The sequence below is a fragment of the Microtus pennsylvanicus genome, chromosome 10, assembly GCF_037038515.1.
Source record: "Microtus pennsylvanicus isolate mMicPen1 chromosome 10, mMicPen1.hap1, whole genome shotgun sequence".
Taxonomy (NCBI): Eukaryota; Metazoa; Chordata; class Mammalia; order Rodentia; family Cricetidae; genus Microtus; species Microtus pennsylvanicus.
Genome location: NC_134588.1, coordinates 50,540,122 through 50,564,559, shown reverse-complemented (window position 1 = coordinate 50,564,559; position 24,438 = coordinate 50,540,122). Strand labels below are relative to the sequence as shown.

At 44.5% G+C, this 24,438-nt stretch overlaps 1 protein-coding gene across 3 annotated transcripts in view; it reads right to left on the bottom strand.

The window, feature by feature from the left end:
• Window positions 1-24,438, bottom strand: part of Sec16b (SEC16 homolog B, endoplasmic reticulum export factor) — a 42,759-nt gene that overhangs the window by 5,432 nt on the left and 12,889 nt on the right. For all 3 annotated transcript variants that reach the window (XM_075988347.1, XM_075988349.1, XM_075988348.1), the window contains exons 10-20: window positions 24,136-24,366; window positions 20,516-20,613; window positions 17,631-17,712; window positions 12,761-12,878; window positions 11,134-11,245; window positions 9,458-9,563; window positions 4,372-4,512; window positions 3,169-3,282; window positions 2,328-2,400; window positions 934-1,245; window positions 57-124 (exon numbers count right to left, since the gene is read on the bottom strand). In XM_075988347.1, the coding sequence (XP_075844462.1) occupies window positions 57-124; window positions 934-1,245; window positions 2,328-2,400; window positions 3,169-3,282; window positions 4,372-4,512; window positions 9,458-9,563; window positions 11,134-11,245; window positions 12,761-12,878; window positions 17,631-17,712; window positions 20,516-20,613; window positions 24,136-24,366 (1,455 nt within the window). The remainder of the gene's footprint in view (window positions 1-56; window positions 125-933; window positions 1,246-2,327; window positions 2,401-3,168; window positions 3,283-4,371; window positions 4,513-9,457; window positions 9,564-11,133; window positions 11,246-12,760; window positions 12,879-17,630; window positions 17,713-20,515; window positions 20,614-24,135; window positions 24,367-24,438) is intronic.

Sequence of the window (24,438 nt, the reverse complement as noted above, 5' to 3'; positions counted from 1 at the left end):
GCCAATAGCAAACAGCAGATGCATTTGGAGTAGTTACCAGTAGTTCCTGTACTCACCTGAGGACTGGAAACTACTTCTAGACCATCGGGATATTGTAGGGGTTCTTGAGGGGCTGTGTTCTCCCCTAAAGCACCAAAGAAAAACAAAGAGCCTCAATTTGTGCTCTTCCTACCCATCTTGAAGAAAGGAAATGCAGACCCAGTGGCTTAAGTGGCAAGAGTTTATACCACAAGCAGGTCACAGCAAATGCAAAATCTACTTGCTTGGTTCCACTCAATTCACGCCACCTCGTGACACACTGGCCAACCCAACTCTACCTGCTAAACACCAAGGTTGTTCCATAGGTATGTAAGGAGTCACAGCAACATAGAGCTAGATCCTAGGGGCTGTTCCCACCCTCCTTCCATGCTGGTCTCTATCTCAGCTAAGGCTTCATGTTAAAGGGCTGCGGTCTAATATTCCTTTGTGGTACCCAGAAACTCGTTCACATCACTCAGTCTCTTTCCCCCGTGTGTAGCCTTCTTCTCCCCAAGGCCTTCAGGCCTGAAGAAATGCCGAACCAGACTAGGAATACAGTCCCAGCCACAGGTCCTGTCAAAAAGATCCTGGGTTGAAGATGTTACCAGAAAGAAGCCCCTTGACCACCACCCATGAGACACAGGGCATTTTCGTCACTACTTTGTAACCTCGACAACATGTCAAACCACATATTCCAAGGAAAAGACAGAAGAGTGATGTCTGTCCTGCTCTGCTTTTTCCCGCATACAGGGGTGTGGGCTAGAAGAGCACACACTCCTTCAGGTTAGCAAGAGCAGACCCAAAGTGCATTCCCCATGTGCCTTTGTTAGTGCCAAGCCCACCGGTCCCTGTGCATCCCTCATTTGTCTCTTTACCACCAAGACTTCCACCCTCCCCCTGGCTGGCAGGTCTTACCAAGGGAAGGATGTATCCGTGGCATTTCCTCCCCAGCCCTTGCTCCAGGAGCCCCTGTCACTGCCACGCTCTTGTTGCTGCCGTCGCCACTGGTCACTGACAAGTGGGTTGCAGGAACCGAATAAAGAGGCACCGGGGCCCCCATGTACCCCAAGCCTTCTCTCTCTGAGTAGGGATCTCGCTGCGGGGGCAAAGGCTGCTGTGGAATGGGCTGGGTCAGGCCTGTCTGCTCAGGCGTTGGCCACGGGACTGAGCTGTACCCAGGGTCTCCTGCGTAGCTTTGATATCCTGGAAGATCCTGGTAGGAAGTGTCTAAGGAAGAAGATGTGGCAGTTACAGACAAATCATTCTTAGCCATTCCTGCTCTTGCCCTCTCCGGAAAACAATCACACGGACTGGCTGCTCTGTGTGGCTTCCTAATGACAGCGAGCGAAGCACTGACAAACTCCCTCCCTGCTGCTTTCAGAATGGTGCCCTCTGCTCTGGGATGATCTCGGAGCCTTTCTCCTACGGGTTGAGAGGCCAGAACTCTACACCTTTTAATATTTGCATGTTTACACACTCTACTTTAAGCGGGCCTCATTAGACTTTAAAAGCTTACAGTTGAAAGAAAATTGAGTGACATTCTAGAAATGATGTTTGTAAAGAATTGGGGTCTATTTTGCCCTGGAAGGGGCCTTGCTGGTATGATCAATTAAAGTGTGGGTGTGAGAAATGTTTGGCCTGAGGGTTGTAGGGATGCTGTGGGGTGCCAGCCTTTATGTTCCAGGGCCGGAAGAACGTCACCATGTAGAAACACCCAGACAAGCTCTCAAAAAGACAAGAAACAGAAGCCAAAACCTCCTTACATTCCACCCATCCAGCAAGCAAAAGAAGGCAAGGGCCCTTGTCTGAATCAGGGGAATGATTTCAGGGAAATGTATGGAGTTAATTTGGAATTTAACTCCTACTGACCAGACACTTAGAGGCATGCTGGGGGAGGAATAAGGAGGTGGAGAAAACGCTTTGAAACTCACATGGCTGATTGAAAGCTCAAAATCTTCATTCTTCCAATGTCTAGAACACTAATATAAAATACTAATAATGTATAGTCTCTGGCCTCAAGAAAGATATCTAACCGGGAGCAAGGTATTCACACAGGTGAGGCAATTGGGTAGCAATGAAAAACGTGAAATAGTCAAGTATTTGAAAACCCAGCCTACAAAGTAAAAAACCTTCATGCTACAGGAATTCGGACGTGTCCAGGTGTGTAAGGCCAGCAAGGGCCAGTCAGAAAAGGCAGTCTGGATCAAAGGGCCTAATTCCCAGACAAGGAAGACACCAAGGAAGGGGACGCGTGGGTGGCTGAAAGTATTTTAGTCACATTCTAGCAGTCAGAGCTCTGCGCGCAGTACCTGTTGTTCCTCTGGCTCCATAAATATGTGAATTAGTAGAACTGAGGTCTCCAAGGTCTCCTGCTTTACTTTGCTGTTTGAAATAAAGTAAAAATCCTTTTAAACAATATAAAGGAAAATCAGGGCAGAAGTCAAGGTAATGCTGAAATCATGGCCAGACAAGGAAACGCCACTGAAATGCCCAGGGCCCAGAGTCATGCAGATGAGACACTGTTTCTTAGGTCTGCCTGCTCAGCTCAGAGCAGGCCAGGATAGCTACAGCCAGTGTCACCATCCTCCCCAGAGTGAGGGGCCGAAGCAGGGAACTAAACTGTGGGCCTCTGAATTCGCTACCCAGGGAAGGTGAAAGGGCAGTGTACATTTAAAAATCCACTTTGTCCTGTCTTCAGAGCAGAGTGGAAGAAAGGAAATGGGGGAGGCCCTGCTCCAATTACTCTTCTGATTATGGCCAGCAGCTTTTGCAATTGTCAGAACAAAAAGGAAAGGCCCGGAAGTCTTTTAAGCAATTGCCCTACATTACATGAAAGTGACACAGGTCCACTGTGATCCATTGTTCCTAACAGAGATGGGGAAGCTTTGATGGCTGCGAAGCATTCTCTGGGACCTCAGAGACAGAGTGGCTGGGAAGATCGCCCCCCTGTGGCACCAGGCAAACACAGGAAAATGTTTGCACGTGGCAAAAAACGGAGTGAACAGAAAGCTCTGAATCCCAACACTGAGGACATTGACCTTGCCTCAGAAGTGATGGGAGATGCCCAGGGCTGGGGACTGGGCCCTTCTGTGTCCAGTCTATGTCTGGGAAACACAGGGTACCCAGTGACTCTGGTATCACCCTGCTCACCTCCAGTTCCTTGTGCTGCCTCCGCAGTTGCACTAGCCAATCTGGTTCCAGGTCCCTGTCCCCAGGGCGTCTTTCTAGAACCAGAGGGTCCGACAGCTTCAATTTCTCTGCAAGCTGAGCCGAGTTTCCAGGTGGGCCAGGAGGTAGAAAGTGAGAGAGGACGAGAAGAGAGAGAAATGGGGCACAAGGGAAGACAACAGGGGAAAGAGGCAATAAGAAGGAGGGAGACAGAGTCGTAATTCACTCACACATCACATTATAAAGAATAATTGAGAAATAACAAATTCAGCCGATCTCCTCCTAAAATTGCAGCATCAATAAATAAGCAACCCATTTTGGCATTATTTCCCCCAAATATGAGAGTTAAAAAATAGCTCCTCAGCTTTGTGCTCTGCAAAGCTGTCTTCTCCGCAAGAAACTTCTAGAATAGTAATGCGGGGAACACAGGCACCTTGTTCATGCTGATTCTGGTTCTGGTCTGGGCAGGAAGGAGCTCAGATCTACACCGCTAACAACCTGATGCTGCTTTCCGATTCGAGGCGTCATCGTGTTCTGTATCTGGGCCATCAATCCTCCAGCTGAAATGTCAGCGCATGGGGGGAGGGGACCTCCACAGCACAGACTTTATTGGTTACAGAATCTAACACTTGGGCCTCGTGTAAAGCAACAGACAAACTGAAGTGCACCGTGCCTTCTACTCCCTAGCTAATGGAGTTTTTTCTTCAGCTAATTGGAACAACTATTTGCCTGATCGTTGTTTTCTTCCCAAGGAACTAAGGACTGGTGTGTTTTTGTTTTCTTTTTTTTTTTATGTGTCCCACACGTGATAAAATATTCTATGCATTTAAAAGTATTTTAATAAGGATCATTTCCTGTTTTAATCACTAAAATCTATTTTCAAAGGCCTGCTTTGGTAATTACAACAGCTCACCGCAGCTAGCGGTTTAATTGTACCAGAAAAACAGAAACAATGCCCGCTTTCCAGTCTCCCAGCCCCACTGCCCCCTGTCCAGCCCGTTGTTCTTTGTGCGGGCAGGCTTCTGCTTATCACATCGGGGCATGCATACATGGTCAAAGACAGCTGTGGTCTCCAATTCCGCAGCATGTTCAAAGAAGATGAAACGTGGAGTCTAAGCCTCTCTACAATGGCCTCCCTGAACGCTGAAGATAAAGCACCTACAGAGACCCCTTTGAGAAGCTCACCTTGATGAGCTCTGCTAATAGCACAGGGTGACTGTTCCCTCCCTGGCTCAGGACGGCCTCACCAATGGCTTCACAGTAATGCAGGGCCTGGGATGCCAGGCCATAATCTGCCAGTCGGGAAGCATAAAGGAGCTTATACACCTGCAAAGAGAAACGGGGCCAGTGATGAGTCCATCCAGGCAGGAGAGGGGGAGAGAAATGGAGATAAGACTTCTTGGAAGTCAGCTGACTGCCAGCTTCCGCTCACTCTGGCATCCAAATAGCAAGGGCCCGGTGCCATGTGGGGCAATTTATCTGTATATGGGCACAACTCCAAATCCAGCCTACGTACAGTTCCTGCATTATGGAGAAAAGGATGGGAGTGGGGGTCACATCAACGCATCTTCCCATGCTCCATTGGACAGGCAGCCCTTTTATCCAACAGTCCACATCACGGGGAGCCTGGGCATGTGAAGTTCAGTCCCAGGCGCAAGGGTCCACATGAAGATACAAAATGAGTGCTTTTGCAAGGGCACTGAGTCCAGAGGGAAGCGCAGAGGAAACGCAGGAATGGGGAGGGGCTTTCAGAGAAGGAGCTATAGGACGAGATCAAGTATGATGCTTCTGGTGTAAACAAAACCAATCCAATCCAAGCTCATACTAGGTGTGGGATATTTGAGCTAGTTCCCTTCCCTTTCTGTGCCTCAGTTCCCCCATTATAGCATGGACAATACCACCTATTTCTCTGAAAGCTATAAAGATGAAATGAGGTGACTCACACACAGTACTTAGAACAGATGGTGTGCACACATGAGCTGGTAACACACCAAACCCTCTCAGCCTCAATTACCTCTTTTGCAAAAGGGGAAAACCCATAGGATTAGAAATAATATTCAAGAAGCATAGAACACAATGCTGAGTATGGGAAACAGTCAATAAAAATAGCTATGCTATGACTCTCAGTCCAGGACCGTGCCAGCATAGCTTGTGGGTAGGAAAAATGAAGAAGAAAAAGAAAAGAAACCAAAGTGCCTATGCAGCAGCCATATAGAAGAGCAGTTAGGCAAGTAAAAACTCTCAAAGAGAGAGATTAAATGATACAGTGATTTATTCCAAGGTTGCATATGTTTTGTATTGTTGTGTGTTGTTATTATAGCTATGTTCATTCTCAACAGCAGGCACTGAAGGACATCCATTCATTAGAAAAGGTTTCTGATGTTGCAAGATAATTTGATTACACTGTATAAAGATGTGTCACTGTGATTGGGTTAATAAAAAGCTAAATGGCCAATAGCTAGACAGGGAAACTAGGTGGGACTTCCAAGCAAAGAGAGGAACTGGGGTGAATCTGGGCACACAGAGGAAGACACCAGGAGTCGCAGACAAGTCAGAGGTACAGAATGAAAGGAAGGTAAGAAGTCACACGGTAGAATGTAGATGTTAAAGTATGAGTTAATTTAAGATATGCAAGCTAGTTGGAAATAAGACTAAGCTATGGGCTGAGTTTTCATAATTAATAATATGTCTTCATATTATTATTTGGAAGCTGGCTGGTGGGACAGAGAAAGACTTATTACATATAGTACCCAACATGGGCCATATATTTCCATATAGGACCTGAGAAAGCTTTAAAAGAAAAGTTCCAAACACACAAACATGGAGCCAGACATGGCTTCCTAGTCCTCCAATCTCTCAGGCAGGCCACAGAACACACAGATGTGGCTCCCGGCTGCTGCCTGCAGGCTGCAGCCAGCCACGAACCCATGCAGGGGCTGACACGTAGTTTAAGATTTGTCTCACATGGTCAGAAAATGCTGCAGGCACTTAGTAAAGCCAGTACAGAAACAGGAAACCTCTAAAAAGGTACAGTATGTCTTAAAATGTGCTTAGATTCTAAAGAAGGAAATGAAAATGTGTATAGACATTAAAAAATAAACAGTTTAAAAATAGTAAAATAAGGTCTTTAAAGAAAAAATAAAGTAATACAGAAAGAATAAGCCACATAAAATGGGAAATACAGAGCATGTCTGAATCCTGTATGTTGTTTTATTGACTTTGAATTTTTTAAATGTTAATGAACAAAGAAAAATAATAGCTGCTCAGAGACATTGGATTATGAAAACTGCTAAATTAAACCATCCAATAAATATATTTTAAGAATGCCGTAACTTCAAAACAGAAGTCAAAAAATATATTGCACTGGGGGGAGAAGTTTTGCTTTTGTTTCTACAGGAAACAAAAGGTTATGGTTCTCTTCAAAATTAATGAAGATCAGATTTGATTGGGGGAGAACTCCTAAAAATTTAGGCTGCAGACATAAAAAAGACAGATTACAGGGTAGGTGATGTATATGCTGGTCCCTCTACTATGGGAACAGCTCTGAGACTGGATGAAATATGATAAATCTTGTTGGCTACAGAGTCCTCGTGACTTATTACCACATGCCACCCTTTCATATGGCATGGACAGAGGTTTGGTTATACAGCCCAAACAAACTTATAGTTGACAGACATCTTTTATCTGCTCAAACATAAAACAAAAAAAATCATCTTTGGCTGGCTTGTCTATAACACACAGTCCATATTTATGTTAATGTAAATATGTATGTTACCTTTGAAAGTTTTCAGAACTAGGGGACTGGACACCAATGAAAATGGGTGGCCCTGGTGATCCAGCCTTTCAGATCCAGCCTCTGTTGCAGTTTCCTCAGAGCTCTGCAGTCAAAAACGACTTCAAAGCTGCTAGCTGAGATGGTCCAGCCTCATAGACGATTCTAGCCAGGACTTCAGATAAGCCTTCCACTTTCCTATCACATAGAGACTAGACAACAAATGTCATAGCTGGTTTTCTTAGGACTTCACCATTATCTCAATTTTCTCAGGGTCCCCTGGAGATGCTGTTGGCCCCAGAAAACAGGAAACAGTCTCGAGGACACAATGTCCACATTCCCAAGAAGTGGTGTGAGTGGTTTTGGGTCATTGTGGGTTATAAATATTTGTCATTGGTTAGGGGGATTGGTTACAAGTTGCTATTGGTCATGGTTGGGAGAAAAGCTGAACAAAGAAGATTAGATTCAGGAATCTCTTTGTGGAGAGTAAAAGGGGGGATACAGTATAAAAATGATGGGATAATAGGGTGAATTGCTGAGTCTACTTTTAAACAACTACTCATCTCAAGTATTTTGTGCTGGTATGGATTTTTGTATGTTGATACAAATTTAAGGCTATTTTTGTTATACTGTATATATGTTTCTACTCTTGTTTAAAGTATTGTACCTATACAGCTCATCTTAAAATGTAATGTAAAGTTTTAGTCCTTGAAAGCTATTTAGAATAATAGAGAAAAACAGGTTAGTAGTCAGTCTTCTATAACAATCAAACTTATAGTTGTGTTATGCATATTTTCAGGGTCAAAGAGATATATTTTAAATAGATAAATGGTCTTCAAATACTTCAAAAACCTACAGAATATGTCATTTAAAATGTTTTGATAATAAGGCTTTTCATGACAGTGAGACACACCTAATCTCCATATGGAGTTTTCTTTCATTGTGTGTGTGGCAAAACTAGTCATTTGGTCAAGAAATTACCCTTGCCTCAACTGCTGACAATATACTATACAAATTGGACAAGCAGGACACAAAGGAAAAAGACTGCTGAACTTTGCCAAGAAGAGAAGTGGGACAGTTCTTCAAAATTGCTGCTTCATAGAAAAGTATGTAGGATATTCCAAGCCCATAGACCAAACATGGATGCCCCAACAGTGTAGGGGAACCTTAGGTGACTCTCAAGGCAGCAAGATGCTTCTGTCATTTCTATAGTTTTGGAAGTTGCTTTATCTGCACTTCCTGTTTAGTCAAGTAATATTATATCTTTCCTGGGTCTCTGATGGAAGTAAAGATGAGATAATTATAGTTAAAATTTTCTGTTACCAAAATTCAGAAAAAACTTGCATAAAAGATGTAAAGTATATAAGGTGGGAAAACATAAAAGTTTAAATTATTTATCTGAGAAAATGTTTTTAGGTCTAAAACAATAGTTTTTGGGTTACTAGTACAAGTAATGATAAAAGGTATAAAACTTTGGACTCAAAAGATAGGACAAATGATAGGGAATTTTCTCCAAAGTTGCCAAACACAAATGAACTGGACACTGTAAAAGTAATTGTTACCTAATAATTGTTCTTATTGTGCATAGTTTTACTGTGTTAGAGTTAAAACATTTCTTTTAATTTAGACAAAAAGAGGGAAATGGCCAGGCGGTGGTGGCGCACGCCTTTAATCCCAGCACTCGGGAGGCAGAGGCAGGCGGATCTCTGTGAGTTCGAGGCCAGCCTGGTATACAAGAGCTAGTTCCAGGACAACAGGAACCAAAAAGCTACGGAGAAACCCTGTCTCGAAAAATCAAAAAAGGGGGGGGGGGATGTTGTGAGATATTTGATTACACTGTATAAAGACGTGTCACCGTGATTGGTTTAATAAAAAGCTAAATGGCCAATAGCTAAGCAAGGAGAGTAGGTGGGACTTCCAGGCAAAGAGAGGAATTGGGGATGAATGTAGAGACACAGAGGAAGACACCAGGAGTCACAGAACAGATCAGAGGTACAGAATGAAAGAAAGGTAAAAAGCCACATAGTAGAACATAGATTTAAAATTTTGGGTTAATTTAAGATATAAGAGTTGGGAACAAGTCTAAGTTATAGACCAAGCTTTCATAATTGATAAGAAGTTTCCATGCCTTTATCTGGGAGCTGACTGATGGGACAGAGAAAGACTAGTTACACTCAGGTCTGAAGAAGATGCTCAAGGCAGAGAAGAAAGGTATCTACCCATAGAAAGGAAAGAAAACAAAGAGTAGCATCAAGTAAATGTGAGCTGAGAGCCTTGGAGCCGGGGCTGTGCCTGGAAGAGTCCTGCCGCAAGCACAGAAACAAACTACCTCAGTTTTAGGCCCGTTTACAGCACAGGCTCGAGGAAAGCTTACACTCCACACAAGTAAGAGGGATGAGAAAAGGCTATGAGTTGGCAGGACGTGCCAGATACCACACAGCAAAGCTGAAAACCTGGCTGCCCACAGCTAAGCTGACGGTCCCCTCCGGGTTCAGTTACCTGGAAAGAAGGGATGAAGGATTTGGGGCGGCCCAGCATCTGGCAGTACTCGAAGATTTCTGTCCTCTGGATAGCCTCGGTTGTTGCAAACTTCAAAAACTCTTGACTAGAACCAGGGAATAACAATAAGAGAGGTAAGATGGGGCGCTGCTCACAAGCCGCTCCAAGAGAGGAAAGAGACTGGGGACCCAAGGTGGATGCCCTTCCTCCTTGCCCTCCATCCTCCTGGATTTGGGGAAACAGATGAAATGAGCGCTGTGCCAGCTGTTCTAAAAGAACCTGCCCACTGGAAGGAGGTCCTGCGCTTCCTTAGCAGAAGGTGGGACACTGCAGTTCCCCCACTCTGACATCCTGAAAGCTAGCCGTCAGCCCTAGGGCCTGGCACACCCCAGGAAAGGCAGACCAGCCCAAGCACACCAGTGCAGAAGAGAAAGTCATGGAGTTCAGGAGCCCCACAGACAGTCTGGCAGAGACTGGGGGGACACCTGAGCCAGAAGGAATTGGCAGGTCTTGCACAGGAAGGCGATTCGGCCAGTGAGTGTGAAAACAATGGTGACTGGGATTGAGGGGAGACAAGAGTCTCACGTATAAATACCCCTCAGACTCCCTCCACAGCTTGCCAGCTGCCACCGGAAATATTTCCAGAAGCTAACAAATTTCCAGAAACTTCCCCAGGATTCATAGACAATGAAGAGGAGACATATTAACCCAGGTACCTTTATGGTCATATTTGGCCCCGACGTGAGAAGCTGACTATGCTGTCTGAGCCCAGGCTCTCAAGAGCAGGGTCCATGAAGTGGTAGAGGGCTGGGGACACCAGCTACGAGTTTGTCTCCTGCAGCCTGTCTGAACTTCGTGGTGCCCAGATGCCACCTTAGACGGGCTTTCAGTCTCTCTGTTCCTTGCTTTCCCTCCTTTGTTTACCTTTTTTTCAATTTAAGGTAAATCCGTAACAAAGGAAACCGTGCAAAGGAACTCTCAGAAACGTTTTTGTGTTCTCTGTTCAGACAGGTCAGTAGCCCTGGCTGGCTGGCTAGCCTGAAACTCACAGTGTGGCCCAGGCTAGTACTGATCTTGCTATAATCCTCTTGTCTATACCTCTTGACCACTGGAATTCCAGGAGCATAATACCATGACTGCTCAGAAATCCTAACTATAGAGAGAAGTGGGTAGAAAGATCCAGAACGGTGAGGGCCACCCGGGACAAGCTTATCTATGTCATCACTCCTCCGGGGCTCTACGGTTCTCTCAGCATAAAAATCCTGATGTATGGCTCCCATACAACAAGTAACCAATGGGACAGGCTCCAAAGAGCTTGTGCTCATACTAATGCATTGAATGCCCAAAGAGTAGGCTCTCAGAACAGGCCCAGGGCTGCCCAAAAGAGCAATTTGTAAATTTCCTCTTTTTACTTTTCTTTCTATACTGGTTGTGGAGCTAGGCTGCCACCCAGTGGCCATCAAGGTGCAATACACACCAAAGTCACCGGTTCAGGCCCTCTAGTGGTGTGATGTGGCACCCTCTGGCCACCTTGCCTAGAAGTGTGCAGGAGGAGATGGCAGTAAGCTGAAATTTACACAAGAAAATGAATAGTGAAGCCCTGGAAGCCAGCAAGGGCTAAAACAATCCAGGAAAAAACATCTTTGCCATGCCCTTCCCCTGCAAAAGTCACATACCTATGGCTACTGCCCAGCAAGGCCAGGTGGTCTGTCTTCACCGTGTAGTGGCCAAAGGGCACGTGAGCCGTGAGATAGCAGAAGTGAGACGCCTCCACAAGCCCCTTCCCAGCTGCAGGAAGAGAACAAGAACCCAGTCAGAAACCGCGCCCTGTGCGGCCCAGCATCTGAGTAGAACAGAGAGAAATAGAGTGAACTCCGGGGTCCGAGTGCAGAAACCTCGCGAGAATAAACCAGGGGCGTTCTCGTGGCATAAGTCACAGACACGTCCGTCCCGCTCTCTCCCACAGCAGCTGTTGTGACTGAAGATGTTGCTTTTCAGTTCTCATCAGCCACACTGAGTGCTATCTCACATTCCCCTGACGGGTTTTTCTTTGGGAATTTTCTATGAGTCGGGGTCCTTCCTGAGGCTGAGAAGGGAAAGGAGATGCCTATATGTAAGAAAAGTGGAACTTCAGAAATGGATTGAAAACATCCTCATGGGATGTGACTCCTTCCTCTGCTAAAGTCGGACAGCCAAAGGCTTTTCCTGCACTAATAAAAATCACATCAATTACCAAATTGCTCCTGACTTTTTTTTTAATGTTCTCCACTGCCTTAAAATTGGATTAAGTGGGTGGGGACACTTAATCATCGCTGTCACCTTGAATAGAACTGGAATAACTTAGGAGATCCACCCCCTGGGTGTGCCCTTGAGGGTGTATCCAGGGAGGTTTAACTGGGTAGGGAAGGCCTATTGGTAGTGTGGGAGGAGCTATCCTCTAGGCTAGGGTCTAGGGCTGAATACAGAGAAAGGGAAGGAGGGAGCAAGCTGAGACCCGTCACTGTCTCTGCTTCCTGACAGTGAATACCACGCCTCTAATCACCTCACACTAAACACCGCAATAGACTGTGTTCCCTAGGAGTGTGAGCCAAGATAATCCTTCTTTGCTTAAGGTTTTTCCGGCTGTTCTGCCATAGCAGTGAGAAGGTAACTGATACAGAGGGCAAAGTACCAAACACAGAGTCTGATACCCAAGAAACATGGATGCCCTTTTAGTCAGGCAGCTGGGTGACAGCCATCACTTGTCAACCTAATATATGGCTGCTTCCAATTTAGCAGGCAATTGTTCCCAACGTTCCACAAAGAACACCATGATTTCTAAACCTTCTGCCCAGACCAAATTTTCAAAGTAGTGATCTGGAATATACTACAATTGTCAAGTCCTTGTAAGGCCACGTTCACAGACAGATAACAGAAATAAAGATAGAATCACCAAGGTAGTTAGACATTTCCCATCTGATGGCCTTGGGCCACTAAAGGTCGTGAGACAATAGGAAGAGGCTTGCCCCTGTGTTAGTTCTAGGTAAAGGAGTCTCACCTGTGACAAAAAAAAAAGCTATACAGCAATGACAAAACAAAGTTCCCAGTGGGGATTCAGGGAAACAGATAATGAAAAACAAACAAAGCTGGCAAAGGGAATTCTGGGAAACAAAATTATATGCTAGCTATGTCTTCCCTGGAGTTTCTTAACCAGGAAGACAGAGCCTCCAGAACCTGAGAAGGCCTGAGCCGTAGACTCTGATGTCTGGCACTGGAAGCTGGCCTGGAGATGCCCAGAAAGAGGAAATGCTGGTTTCTGCTCACCCAGGGTATCCCCCATGCTGACAATGGCTCGCTGGTACAACTCGGTGTCCCCAGCCTGATTTGACAGGATCACAGCCAAGTGGGGCCGCCAGTCTCCCCACTGCTTGTCTCCACAGCACTGAAAAACAATGATTTGTAGAGTCACTTAGCATAGCCAGGGATGTAGGAAAAGAAGACTGCTGTCTACGTCTTGGTTTCGAGTTCAGAGAATGTACGTTACACTGTCTGTGATGTTATTACTATTAAATAAAGGTTCACTCTGTATTAAGTGGCTGGGGCGTGGCACAGATCAAGTTGGTGGCACACATCGGTAAACCCAGCACTAAGGAGACTGAGAGGCCATCATGACTTTGAGATCTGCCTGGGCCACAGTATGAGAACCTGTCTTCAAATAAAAATTAAAAAATGGAAAATCACGTATACATACGCTCACACATATACATACACATAGAGAGACACATAAGCATACAAACACAGACTCACAGACACAGAGGCACACACACATATATGCAAACACACACAGGCATGCACTCACACAGAGACACACACTCATACACATTCACACATACATACCCATACACACAGAGATACATATACAAAAACACACACAGACACTCATACATGCAGACACATAATCTCATACACACATAAAGACAGACACAGACAAACACACATACACATATATGTATATGTACACACATATACATATATATACCAGTTATAAGGCTATTGGATAATAAATAGAATGACATATTAACTTACTAATTTTCATGTTTTTCCCTGTCTTCACTTTAAATATCTAGAAACAAACTCTTTCCTGCACCCCCCCCCAAAAAAAATCTAGTGTTTCAGTGATTAAAGGAAAAATGTCTCATGAGTGGAGAAGGCCATGCTGAGCTGACACAGAAGTCTTGGACTCCGAGTTGCTCACTGTCTTATAAGCGGCTGGTACTGCCTGGTCTTCCAAGGCCCTTCCACATGCGGCAACTTTCACAGGGTTGTTGTGAAATGTACTTCCAATTGCTGCTGAAGGAATGAGGAAATCAAGCAAGCTTTCAATATCCAGTCAATTCCTCTCCACCCATTCCCTGGTGACAATGGAGTGGCCACAGACTCCATCAGGGACCTGTGGAACTGCTATGTCTTTGGTCCATTTGGGGTTAGTTTTTGTACAAGGTAATAGACACTGGTCTAACTTTGCTCTTCTGCATATGGACAGCCAGTTTTCCCAAAGCCATTTGTTGAAGATGCTTTCTTTCCTCCAGCATATGTTTTTGGCATTTGTGCCAAATACTGACTATGGTGACAGGTGCTCATGTTTGGGTCCTTAATTTCATTCCATTGATCTACATGTCTGTTTTGGGGGCCACTGTCGTTTTCTTTTTATTGCTGTGGCTCTGTACTATATCTTAATATCTAGGGTGGTAATCCCTCCAACACTGTTCCCTTTGCTTAGATTATTTTGACCACCCAGGGTTTTTATGGTTCCATATGAATCTGCTTTCTATTTTTACAAAGAATGAGGTGGAGATTTTGATGAGTATTGAATATGTAAAAGTTTTGGTATATTGGTCATTTTCACAATATTAGTTCTATTAATCCATGAACATGGAATGTATTCCCATTTTTAAAGTTCTTATCTCTTTCTTCGGAGGTTTAAAGTTTTTGTTATAGAACTTCTTCACCTCCTTTATCAGATTTATTCCTAGATATTTTATTTTCTTTGAGGCTGTCATGAATGGAAATGTGTCAATGATCTCGTTCCCTGAATGCTTGTTGGTGGTGTATAGAAAAGCTATTGATTCATGCAAGTTGATCCTATATCCTACCAAATGCTGAACTTGCAATTTCTAGAAGCTTTCTGCTAGAATTGTTGGGATCTCCTGTGTATAATATCATGTCATCTGCAAATATGGATAGGTTCTCTCCATACAGAATGGCAGTGGCTGTGGGTTTCCCGCATGTATCTTTTATTGTGCTGAGAAATGTTCTCTCTAGTCCTACTCTCTGGAACTTTTATCATGAAGGCATGATAGAGTTTGCCGAAAGCTTTTTCTGCATCTATTGAGATTTTTGCCTTTAAGCTCATTTGTGCAGTTTATTACACTAATTGACTTGCATACATTGAACCTCACCCTAGGCCACCCTCCTTGAAGAAGAACTTCAGGGGAGAAAGAATCAATGAAGAATCAACATATTGTGATAAATTCTACACCATCCCTGGATGTGACCCAAGTCCTGACTCATACAGTGTGAGCTTGAGCAAGTCTTTAATTTCACTGAACTTTTGTCTTCCTCGTCTCTAGAATGGAGACCATCATTTCTACTTAACAGGACTCTTGGTGACAATAAAATAGACAGTTATATAAAGCCCACAACACAGTGTTGCATACTTGGTGCATGTGTACACTTACAAACACACACACATACACACACACACTTGCAGTAGAAGAAAGAGGTAATGTACAAACCAGTCTAAACCAATCCTGTTACATAGACAGAGAAGAGAATTGACAGTAATTGCTAACACTTAGAGTGCAGAACTATTTGTAGTTATTTTGTGTTTATAGTCATAAGAGGGAATAAATGATGTTTATTCCATGTGACACTTGTTCCCTACCTATTTCAACAGCACAGCATAAATGTATATCATGTATATCGTAACAGTGGTCATGAGAAGTCATAGTAATATTAGTTTTAATTTACAACAACGGCTTAGACCATGAACCACACCCTGGGCACAACAATTGCATAGCTCAGGGACATTGCTACTCTCACTTAAACATATAAGCCAGGCCTCTTCTTGCTGGATCTGCAAGAATGTAACAGAAAAAGAAAGAAAAACTTTCTACAAAAAGAAAATAATCTTGGAAGCCATCCTCCCCCCGGTTTAGAGCAAGGAGCGGGGAGTCGTATAAAGCTGATTAGGGTGGGGGAGAATTCATTGACTAATTTCCTTAATGGGATAGACATGCAAGCATGGTGGCTGCCAGGCTCAGACATTCTTGTTCCTTTAAAGTCACAATAACTGCTTGGCCATCAAAATCTCCACAGTGAAAAACAGTGATATTAAATAGCAGCCAAGTTTGCCTAGAAGTAGTGAGAAAAGTCAAGCTTATGCCTGCAATGAAACCCACATCAGTACATCCAGTAGACATGCCTCTCCCATGATGCCACCCAATGTAGCAGAAAGGTAGCTTTGTATTCGATGTAAGGGGCTAGGAAGTTCTCACACTCTAAGATGGAATACAGCAACGGCACATCACTGTGGAGCCTTAGCTCCCTTATCTAAGAGCAGGGAAAATTAGCTAACTCTCCCTCCTCGCTGCCCAATAGACCACAGGCTAATTATATCACTTTCTCCATTAGGTGCTTCCTGACACGGTGCAATTTCATTGCAGTGCTGAAGCTTCCATTTAGCTGAATTGTGAAGCTTACCCTATATTCAAAATAGCCCATTGGTTTAATGGTGGGGGACAGAAGGCATCATTTCTCTTTGCTGTGCTTTTCTTAGAATTATCCACAGCAAAAAGAATGTCAAAAAAGAAAGAGAAAGAGGGGGGGGAGGTTTAATTCATTTTCATGAAAACCCGTTAATAGCCAAAACTCAAGCTTCAAATATAAGATATGGCTGCCAAAAGTGATGGAGATGGAATGGCAAAGCATTGGGCAGGAACAGAGGTGATGAACTAATACTTCTATGCAGCGAGAACATTGAGCAGGAACAGAGGTGATGAACTAATACTTCTATGCAGCGAGAACATTGAGCAGGAACAGAGGTGATGAACTAATACTTCTATGCAGCGAAAACATAAAGGAGCCCAGGAAAGAGATGGTACCTAGCAGGAAGTGCTCAGGCAAGGAATGGGGGAAATGTTAAAGAAACAAAGACAAAAATGTTAGAACAAAAGAGCAAGAGACACAGGGGAAAACAGTGAAGGACAGAGGACAGAGGCAAGAAAAGAGAAGAAGGAAAGACAGGGTAGGCAAAGAAAGGATGGAGGAGGGAGAGAAAAACTGTAAAAGTCAAATACGGTGGCACATGTTTGGAAGCCAACACTGGGGAGACGGTGACAGGAAGATCAGGAGTTCAAGATTATCCTAAGTCACACACTGAGTTAAAAGTCAGCATGGGTCTCAGAAAGGAGATAAGAATATCACTATAACTCACATATATACATACAGTTTATACATGTGAAATAGACATGGAATTCCTGGAAATGAAACCAAAATAAATATTGAAAGATATAATCCAAGAAGATGTTCCTGAATTTTAAGGCATGAATGTTTATATTAAACAACAGGTATAAGGTATTGCCAGGGAGAAAAAAAAAACAGACCCAGATACATGCTGGTAAAGTTATTGGATCAGAAAAGAACACATTGGCTCAAAAAGATTGATCTGCTATAGTGGAGACAGTCTCAAGCAGACCTCCACCTTCTCAGCCACATTCAACTCCAAAAGCACAAAGTCCAACATGTCCAGTTCTGGAGGATTGCTGTGCAAAACAACAGCTCTTGTGCAATCAGGCACTGTGGCAAAGGTAAGGTCTTTGGAACCAGGTAAACCTGAGCCAGTCATGACCCTATTCCTCACTACCTCCATAACTGAGCCATTTTTACACCTCGGTACTTCTGTTTCTGTGCCTGCAAAAGCAAGGATAATAACTCCTACCTCCATGAATGAAACCAGCTGCTATGTATCAGATCGTCTATGGGTCAAGCACACTGTAGATAATTAATAAACTATCATCCATGCCTCATCTGGAAAGGTAGTGAGTGCTACATTCCCAGGTAGGCCTCAACAGCCCACTCCCAACCCTTAGGACTCTGGGGCATAGAAAGAAGCCTGTCACAGAGAGTACCTTACCGTGGCTGCTTGTGGAATCCTTCCCGACATGAGCTGGAAGAGGGTCTGCAGGGGGTCGTTAAGTGCCCGCGTGCTGGTGAAGCTGTGAGCAGAAAGGAGAGTCAGTGGGGAGTCAAGCCCAGAGGGAACCCATCACCAGTACGCAGGCCTGAATATTCCACTTGACAGGCACTTCCGTTTTGGAACGCAGGCTTCTCTCTGCCCTGCTGTGCCTTGTGGCCTTTTACAGATGATCAACCACATCTTTAACACATCACACTCCCCCAAGTAGACTTCATTTTTCCAGGATACTTTTTTGGATTTTTTTCCCTAATGCCCTGATTTTTGAGTAGGCACTTCTAAATGCCTTCTATCAGTGAGCTGACCTGCCACATCTCTAGGTCATCTGGGTAGCCCCGCAGTAAACATGGAAGCTCTTCTCCATCTGCCCCTCCTTCCCAGCCACCCTCAGTTCCTCCTCACCAAACCCATCCCACTAAGCATCATTTTTCCAGCTCATCTCAAGCCTGGGTCTGTAGAGCCTTGACTCACAAGCACTAAATAGCCATTTTCAATAACCAAAGAGGCGTAGAAGAGGGACCAGAAATGAGCCTGCTGATGACAAACTGTGGGATGTGCTTAACAAGGATATAATAAGCTCTACAGCTGATTTGAGATTTAAGCACACTCAGTAAGAGATATTTTTCACAATTCACTGGGCCCCATCAAAAATCAATGGCCCAAGGCAAAACTCTGTAGCAGAGATGTATGCTTCGACGCGGGGATATGGGATGTTCATTTCCAAAACCCAAAGGGAAAATTGTCCCTCAGATCACCATCTTTTGCTTAATAGCGCCCTTGCCACAGGAGCCCGGCACACTTGGCATTCCAGACAGCAGCGTGCCATCCACTCTAGCCGAGGGCCATAATGGAGAAAGGGTGGCATTGCTTGTGCCTGGGAAGATGGAGTTAAGGTAATAAGGAGTCTCAGTGAGACCATCATGAAGAACAAACCACCAGGCAGTATGGCCGCCAACAGGAACACAGAACTTAAAGCAGAGGGTATGCCCCCTCAGCCAACTCTCTACCCAACAGCATTTACGGCCAAGTCAGCCTAGGTTCAGAGGGTTGTCTCCACAGCCTCAGCCAGCCCTAGAAGGTAAAATGCACAAGGCCATCTTTGTCAGACTCTGACCCAAACCTGTTCTTACAGGAGGCCTCCCCCTCACTCCTGCCACCCATGATATGCAGGAGTGTGGCAGACTCACATAGAAACTCCCCTACAATGTCCACCTAGACCCAGCACCTCCTCCACACTGACTCCCCACTGCTACATGTCCCCCCAATTACCACGGGCTGTGTGCTGTGCTCCTGTCCCTACCTTACGTTGGCTTGGTCGTTCTCCAGGGTCTATCATGGCACCTGGTTCACTGTCAGCTGTGATTCCTTACCAAGTACGCCTCTTCTCTCAATAGTCCCAGCCCAATTAATGCCTATCCTACCATGGCTCATATACATGCCATACCAGCTCCTATCCTCCCAGCCCCTCAGAAGCCACAGCCTCGGTGCAAGACCAAGCCCTGGACTCTTTCTTAAATCATAATCCCCTTGCCTCCAGGCTCCATCGGCTACACTTAAGTGATCCCCCACCCTTCCTTTCCTAATGAAACTGTCTAAAGCAGCCCCTCCCACAGAGGACTACAGTGTAGAATATTCAGAATTCTCAGAAATTCTAGTGCCTGAGGAATTTTGCCAAAAATGTTTCATTCCATTAAAACAGGTTTGAAGAATGCTTCTTTGCCTAAGTTATAAGAATCTATGGCCAGTGAAATTGCTTAGTAGGTAAAGCTACTCTCTGCCAAGCTTGATGACCTAAGTTTGGATGCCCTGGATCTACATGATGGAAGAAGAGAATTAACTCCCACAAATATTTCTCTGGCCTCCACACATAGTCTGTGGCACATGCACACACACACACATGCAGAGAGACATGCATAATAAATAAATAAATAAATAAATAAATAAATAAATAAATATTTAAAAATGAAGAATCTTGAGAACTGAGCATGAAGGTAGTATGCTTATAATCCCAGTACTTGGGAGGCTGGGGGACAAGGAGAATGAGCAGGAAGAAGAGAGGGGAGCAGAGGGAGAGGAAGAGAGGGAAGGGAAGAGGAAAGGAGGGGAGAGGGTAGGAAGAAAGGAGAGGGGGAGGGGATGGGAAAGAGAGAGGAGAAGGGAGGAGGAGAGAAGATGGGAGGAATGGAGATGAGAGAAGAGAGTAGGGAAGGGGAATAGAGGGAAAGGGAGGAGAGGGGAAAGGAAGGGAGGGAGGAGAGGAGAGGAGAGGAGAGGAGAGGAGAGGAGAGGAGAGGAGAGGAGAGGAGGAAGGAGGGAGGGAAGAGAGGAGAGAAGAGAGGAGGGGAGGGAAGGGGAGGGTCCAGAAGGGGGAAGGGAACAGGAAGAGAGGAGAGGAAATGGAAGGAAAGGAGAGGAGAGGAGAGGAGAGGAGAGGAGAGGAGAGGAGAGGAGAGGAGAGGAGAGGAGAGGAGAGGAGAGGAGGAAGGAGGGAGGGAAGAGAGGAGAGAAGAGAGGAGGAGAGAGAAGGGGAGGGTCCAGAAGGGGGAAGGGAACAGAAAGAGAGGGGAGGAAACGGAAGGAGAGGAGAGGAGAGGAGAGGAGAGGAGAGGAGAGGAGAGGAGAGGAGAGGAGAGGAGAGGAGAGGAGAGGAGAGGGGAATCTGGAAATGAAAAATGCTACACCCATCTCAGTAAAGAGAACTTGGGCAGCTGTGTATGGAACTTTTCAATGAATTTTTTTATTTCTCCCCTACACACACACACACACACACACACCTTTGGAAAGGAGGCTGATCTGCACTTCCGGTCTTTGCAAGCGAGACTCACCCACTCATGACCCAGTTGTAGGTCCTTGGGTCCATCTTACTGGCTAGGAACAGAGCATGGCCCCACAAGTGGTTCTTCATAGCCCATTCCAAGGCCTCCTAAAAAGCAAAGAATGGCAAACAATAGTACCTTGCTCATCTCCGTCCAATAAAAACAACAAATTTCCATGTGTAGGCAGTTCTGTACTCCAAGCAATAGAAATCCCAGGGAAATGTAGAAAATGAAGAAGGGAGAACGGGAGTGTGGGCTTCACTCAGCATGGTGTTACTCTCTCCTCCAGCATCATCCATTAGGACATGGCATTAGCTCCTCTTCAAACACGGTCCCAGGCAGTCTCATCTCTTTAGTATCAGCTACAAAATACTTCTAAAACCCTAACTGCCAAAACCGAGAGAAAGAGTTCATTCCAAAGACTGAGTCTCAAAATATGAGTAACAAAAATGTATTGTTGTGGCCCTATTAAAGAACAGTGTCCTTTTTAAACGCTGTGGCAGAGGGGACGTCTTCCTTCCCCACCTCATTGCCTCCTGCGTGAGGCTGAGCCTGAGCCACGGCACGAGAATAACAGCGCCACTTCTAGGCTGGGCCCATGAAGTCATCCACACTCATTCCTAGTATGCCTCACCCCATCAGGTCGCTGCAAGGAAAAGGACTCCTGGAGAACGTGGGAAATTCTAAGCTGACAATGGTGAGGACCGCCACATCCTGAGTCTGACATTGTGGAGGAGGGTTAACCGACTGGCTACTGTGCCTAAGCTCATGGGAGCTAGCCCATAAGCCCAATGCAGGGAGTGCTAACTCTCAGATGCTGTCTCAGGATGCATTGGTAGCGCCATTGAGTAAGAGGGATAACGCTGCAAACTTTAAAACACACATACATATGTGCCTTTTTGATTCAGTTTATAGTTGAGGTTTTGAGCTGGTATTAATAACTTCCTTGGTAGGAAAAAATGCGTGATTTCTGGCAGGAGGTCACTAAAGAGATAATGCTACTTCCATGTAACAAGTATCTTTATTATCCCAGCATATCTCCATGTAATCTTATTGAATAGAGAGGGCAAATTTAATCATCACAATTAAGGAATTCAGCCTCAGGTCCAGAACAAGTGAAGAAAGTGGCATTAGGACAACCTTTTTTTTTAAAGCATACTTTAACTATTTCATAATTCTTTTTAATTTGTTTTTTTAAAAAAAGTGACCAATGGGTTGGTTGAGAATTATTAGCTGACTCAAAATTCTGCCCACTCCAAAAATAAATTTTATAAGTAAAGAACTTGAGAACTTCTATCAAGGCTGTCAAGAATATTAAATTCCAGAAATGATACCTGAGTCAAATACGAATGAAGGTATCTTGATACCCACTCCTCATTCATCATCCTGTAGACACCCCACTGCTCCATCTATCACTCAGTGTGGTGAGGTACCCAGAAGCCCATGTTCAGGCTCACGCTACCCAGATCCAAGTCCCACATCTAAATCTAACTGCCCAACCTGTAAATCAGCAAAACAAAACCAGACCCTACCACACAGGTTTCTATGGAGATAAATCAGATCACACATAAAAGATATTGAGTTAATGCCTGATGGGTAGAAAATAATTTTTAAGCTCTGCTTTGTTATTGTTGTTATTATAGATATTGTTCATCTTTCTTGAAGGAAAAGTTCAGAACTGATTTATCTCTGTATGCCTCACTGGGCAAGAAATAGTACTGCAGATGGGTTTTCTGTTTTGCTTTGTTTTAATAGAATAAATGGATCACTGAGAAAAGCACAGTTCCCTGCTAGATAATGGATGTATAGGAAATGGCTGTAATTTGATACTACTTGTTTTTATAAGTTATTATGTTAAGTGCCCCCATAAAAGAAAACATCATGTTTAAAAACTCAATAGATAAAATATTAAAATTTCAAAGTAGGGGCCGGAGATATGGCACAGCAGTTAAGAGCACTTGATGCTCTTGCAGAGGACCCAAGTTCAAATCCCAACACTCATGTAATGGCACACAGCCACCTGTAACTCCAGTTCCAGGGACCTGACACCCTCTTCTGGCCTTCCTAGGCACCAGGCATGCCCATGGTGCACAGATGTACATGCGGGCACTCACACATACAATAAAAATAAATAAATCTTTTAAAATGCCGAAGTCACAAAACTAACTCAACTTTGTTTCTATTAATTAATTTGAAAATGGGCGGAAACTAACTAAATATGACACACATCCAAAAAAAATTTTCAGTTTAGAACTAAACATCTTAAAGATCTGAAGAGCACAGGCAATTCAGCACGCACTGATAAAAGATGCTCTACAGGAAAAGGTGGGAAGCCTGTGACAAGTTCATCACAGGGGAAAAGCTAATTTCATTCATAATAACAGAAGTGTAAATATATACACTGAATTGTATTTTTCCACCTTTAGGACAGGCACAGACCACAAGTGTGCAGGCTTTGGTGAGGATACAAAGCAATGGTTTCACCATTTGTTCACGGAGCTCATGATGCACCCTAAGAGGCAATTTTTCAGTAGCTATCAAAATTATAAACCACGTACCCTTTGACCCAACACCTCTGCTGCTAGAAATTGATCTTACATATGTTCTCTCATAGTGGACAAAAATGACAGTGATGTCCTAGCTTGAATATGAAGTGTACCCCACCAAAGGCCCATGGGCTGAAGGCTTGGTCTCCAGTTATTGGGAGGTAAATGGATCATAAGAGCTCCAATTTCAGATTCACTTCATGACTTGTATAAAACATGACCACAACTCAAAATTAAATAAGCGACCCTCTCCACCCATTATATGAAAGCATTCAGAGTTGATGAGAATGCCTGAGATCCAGTGGCAGGGATATCATTCATAAGTAATCTCCCCATAAACTAAGTTGCTATGTTTAAATTATGTGTATGGGAGGGGGACATTCACACTCGTTCAGGTGCCCACTTAGGATAGAGGCGTTGAGTTCCCATGGAACGGGAACTATAAATTGTTGTGAGCTGCCCGTCGTGGGCACTGGGAACTGAATTCGGGTCCTTTAGAGGATCCGTAAACATGAGCCATCTCTCCAGCCCTAGAATGTTTGTTTGTAAGTACTTGTCAAGAACATACAAGGCACTGAGTTGAATTATTAACACTACAAAAATACTAAAATTGTACTATTCAAACATATTTAATGTCATTAGGATACTTTACCATGTAACATTACATGTAAAAAGAAATAAACAATTACGTGTTCCTTTGGGGTTGTTTATCTGTTCCGAGACAGGGTCTCCCTTTATAGTTTAGGCTGGCCTCCTATCACAGTCTTGCCTACCTCAGCCGGAGGAGTGCACCACCGTGCCTGGCTTGTCTATGTGACTTAAACTGATTTTCAGTGGGGAAACGCTAGGAGTAAATGAATGGAATGTGAGCAGATGCTGCCTTCCATCAACAGTAGGACAGATGAACACTGCAGGTGTGAACGGCAAACACCTATGTATTTTTATTTTTCTCATCATAACTTTCTGAATATCTCCCATGCTCTAAAAGAAGTGTAGTTTAGTCATATCATTGGAGGAAAGGGAGACGGGGTAAGGGGTGGTAGTCGCTCATCCAAAGGAAGTCTGGGAGAAAGGTGTTCTCACCTTCTTCCTTCCATAGTAGAGCAACTTGGTGAACTTCTCCACAATCTGCGCTGGTGTCTCCACGCTGGGGGGAATCTCCCCCGTAAGCAGGTTGCGAGTCCCAGAGTTCAACACCGGCCAGTCCTCGTCTGTCAGACTGATGAGGTTGGCCACTGGGGGCTGTCTCTTGTACTTCTCCAGCTTCTTGCAGTCTTGCATCAGCAGTTCAGCAATGTCAGACCCCACCATGGACTGGAAGGTAAAGAGAGTCATCCTGTGGGGCGATCCTATTCGTCCCCAGGCTGCCCCTCCCCCGGGCTGAAG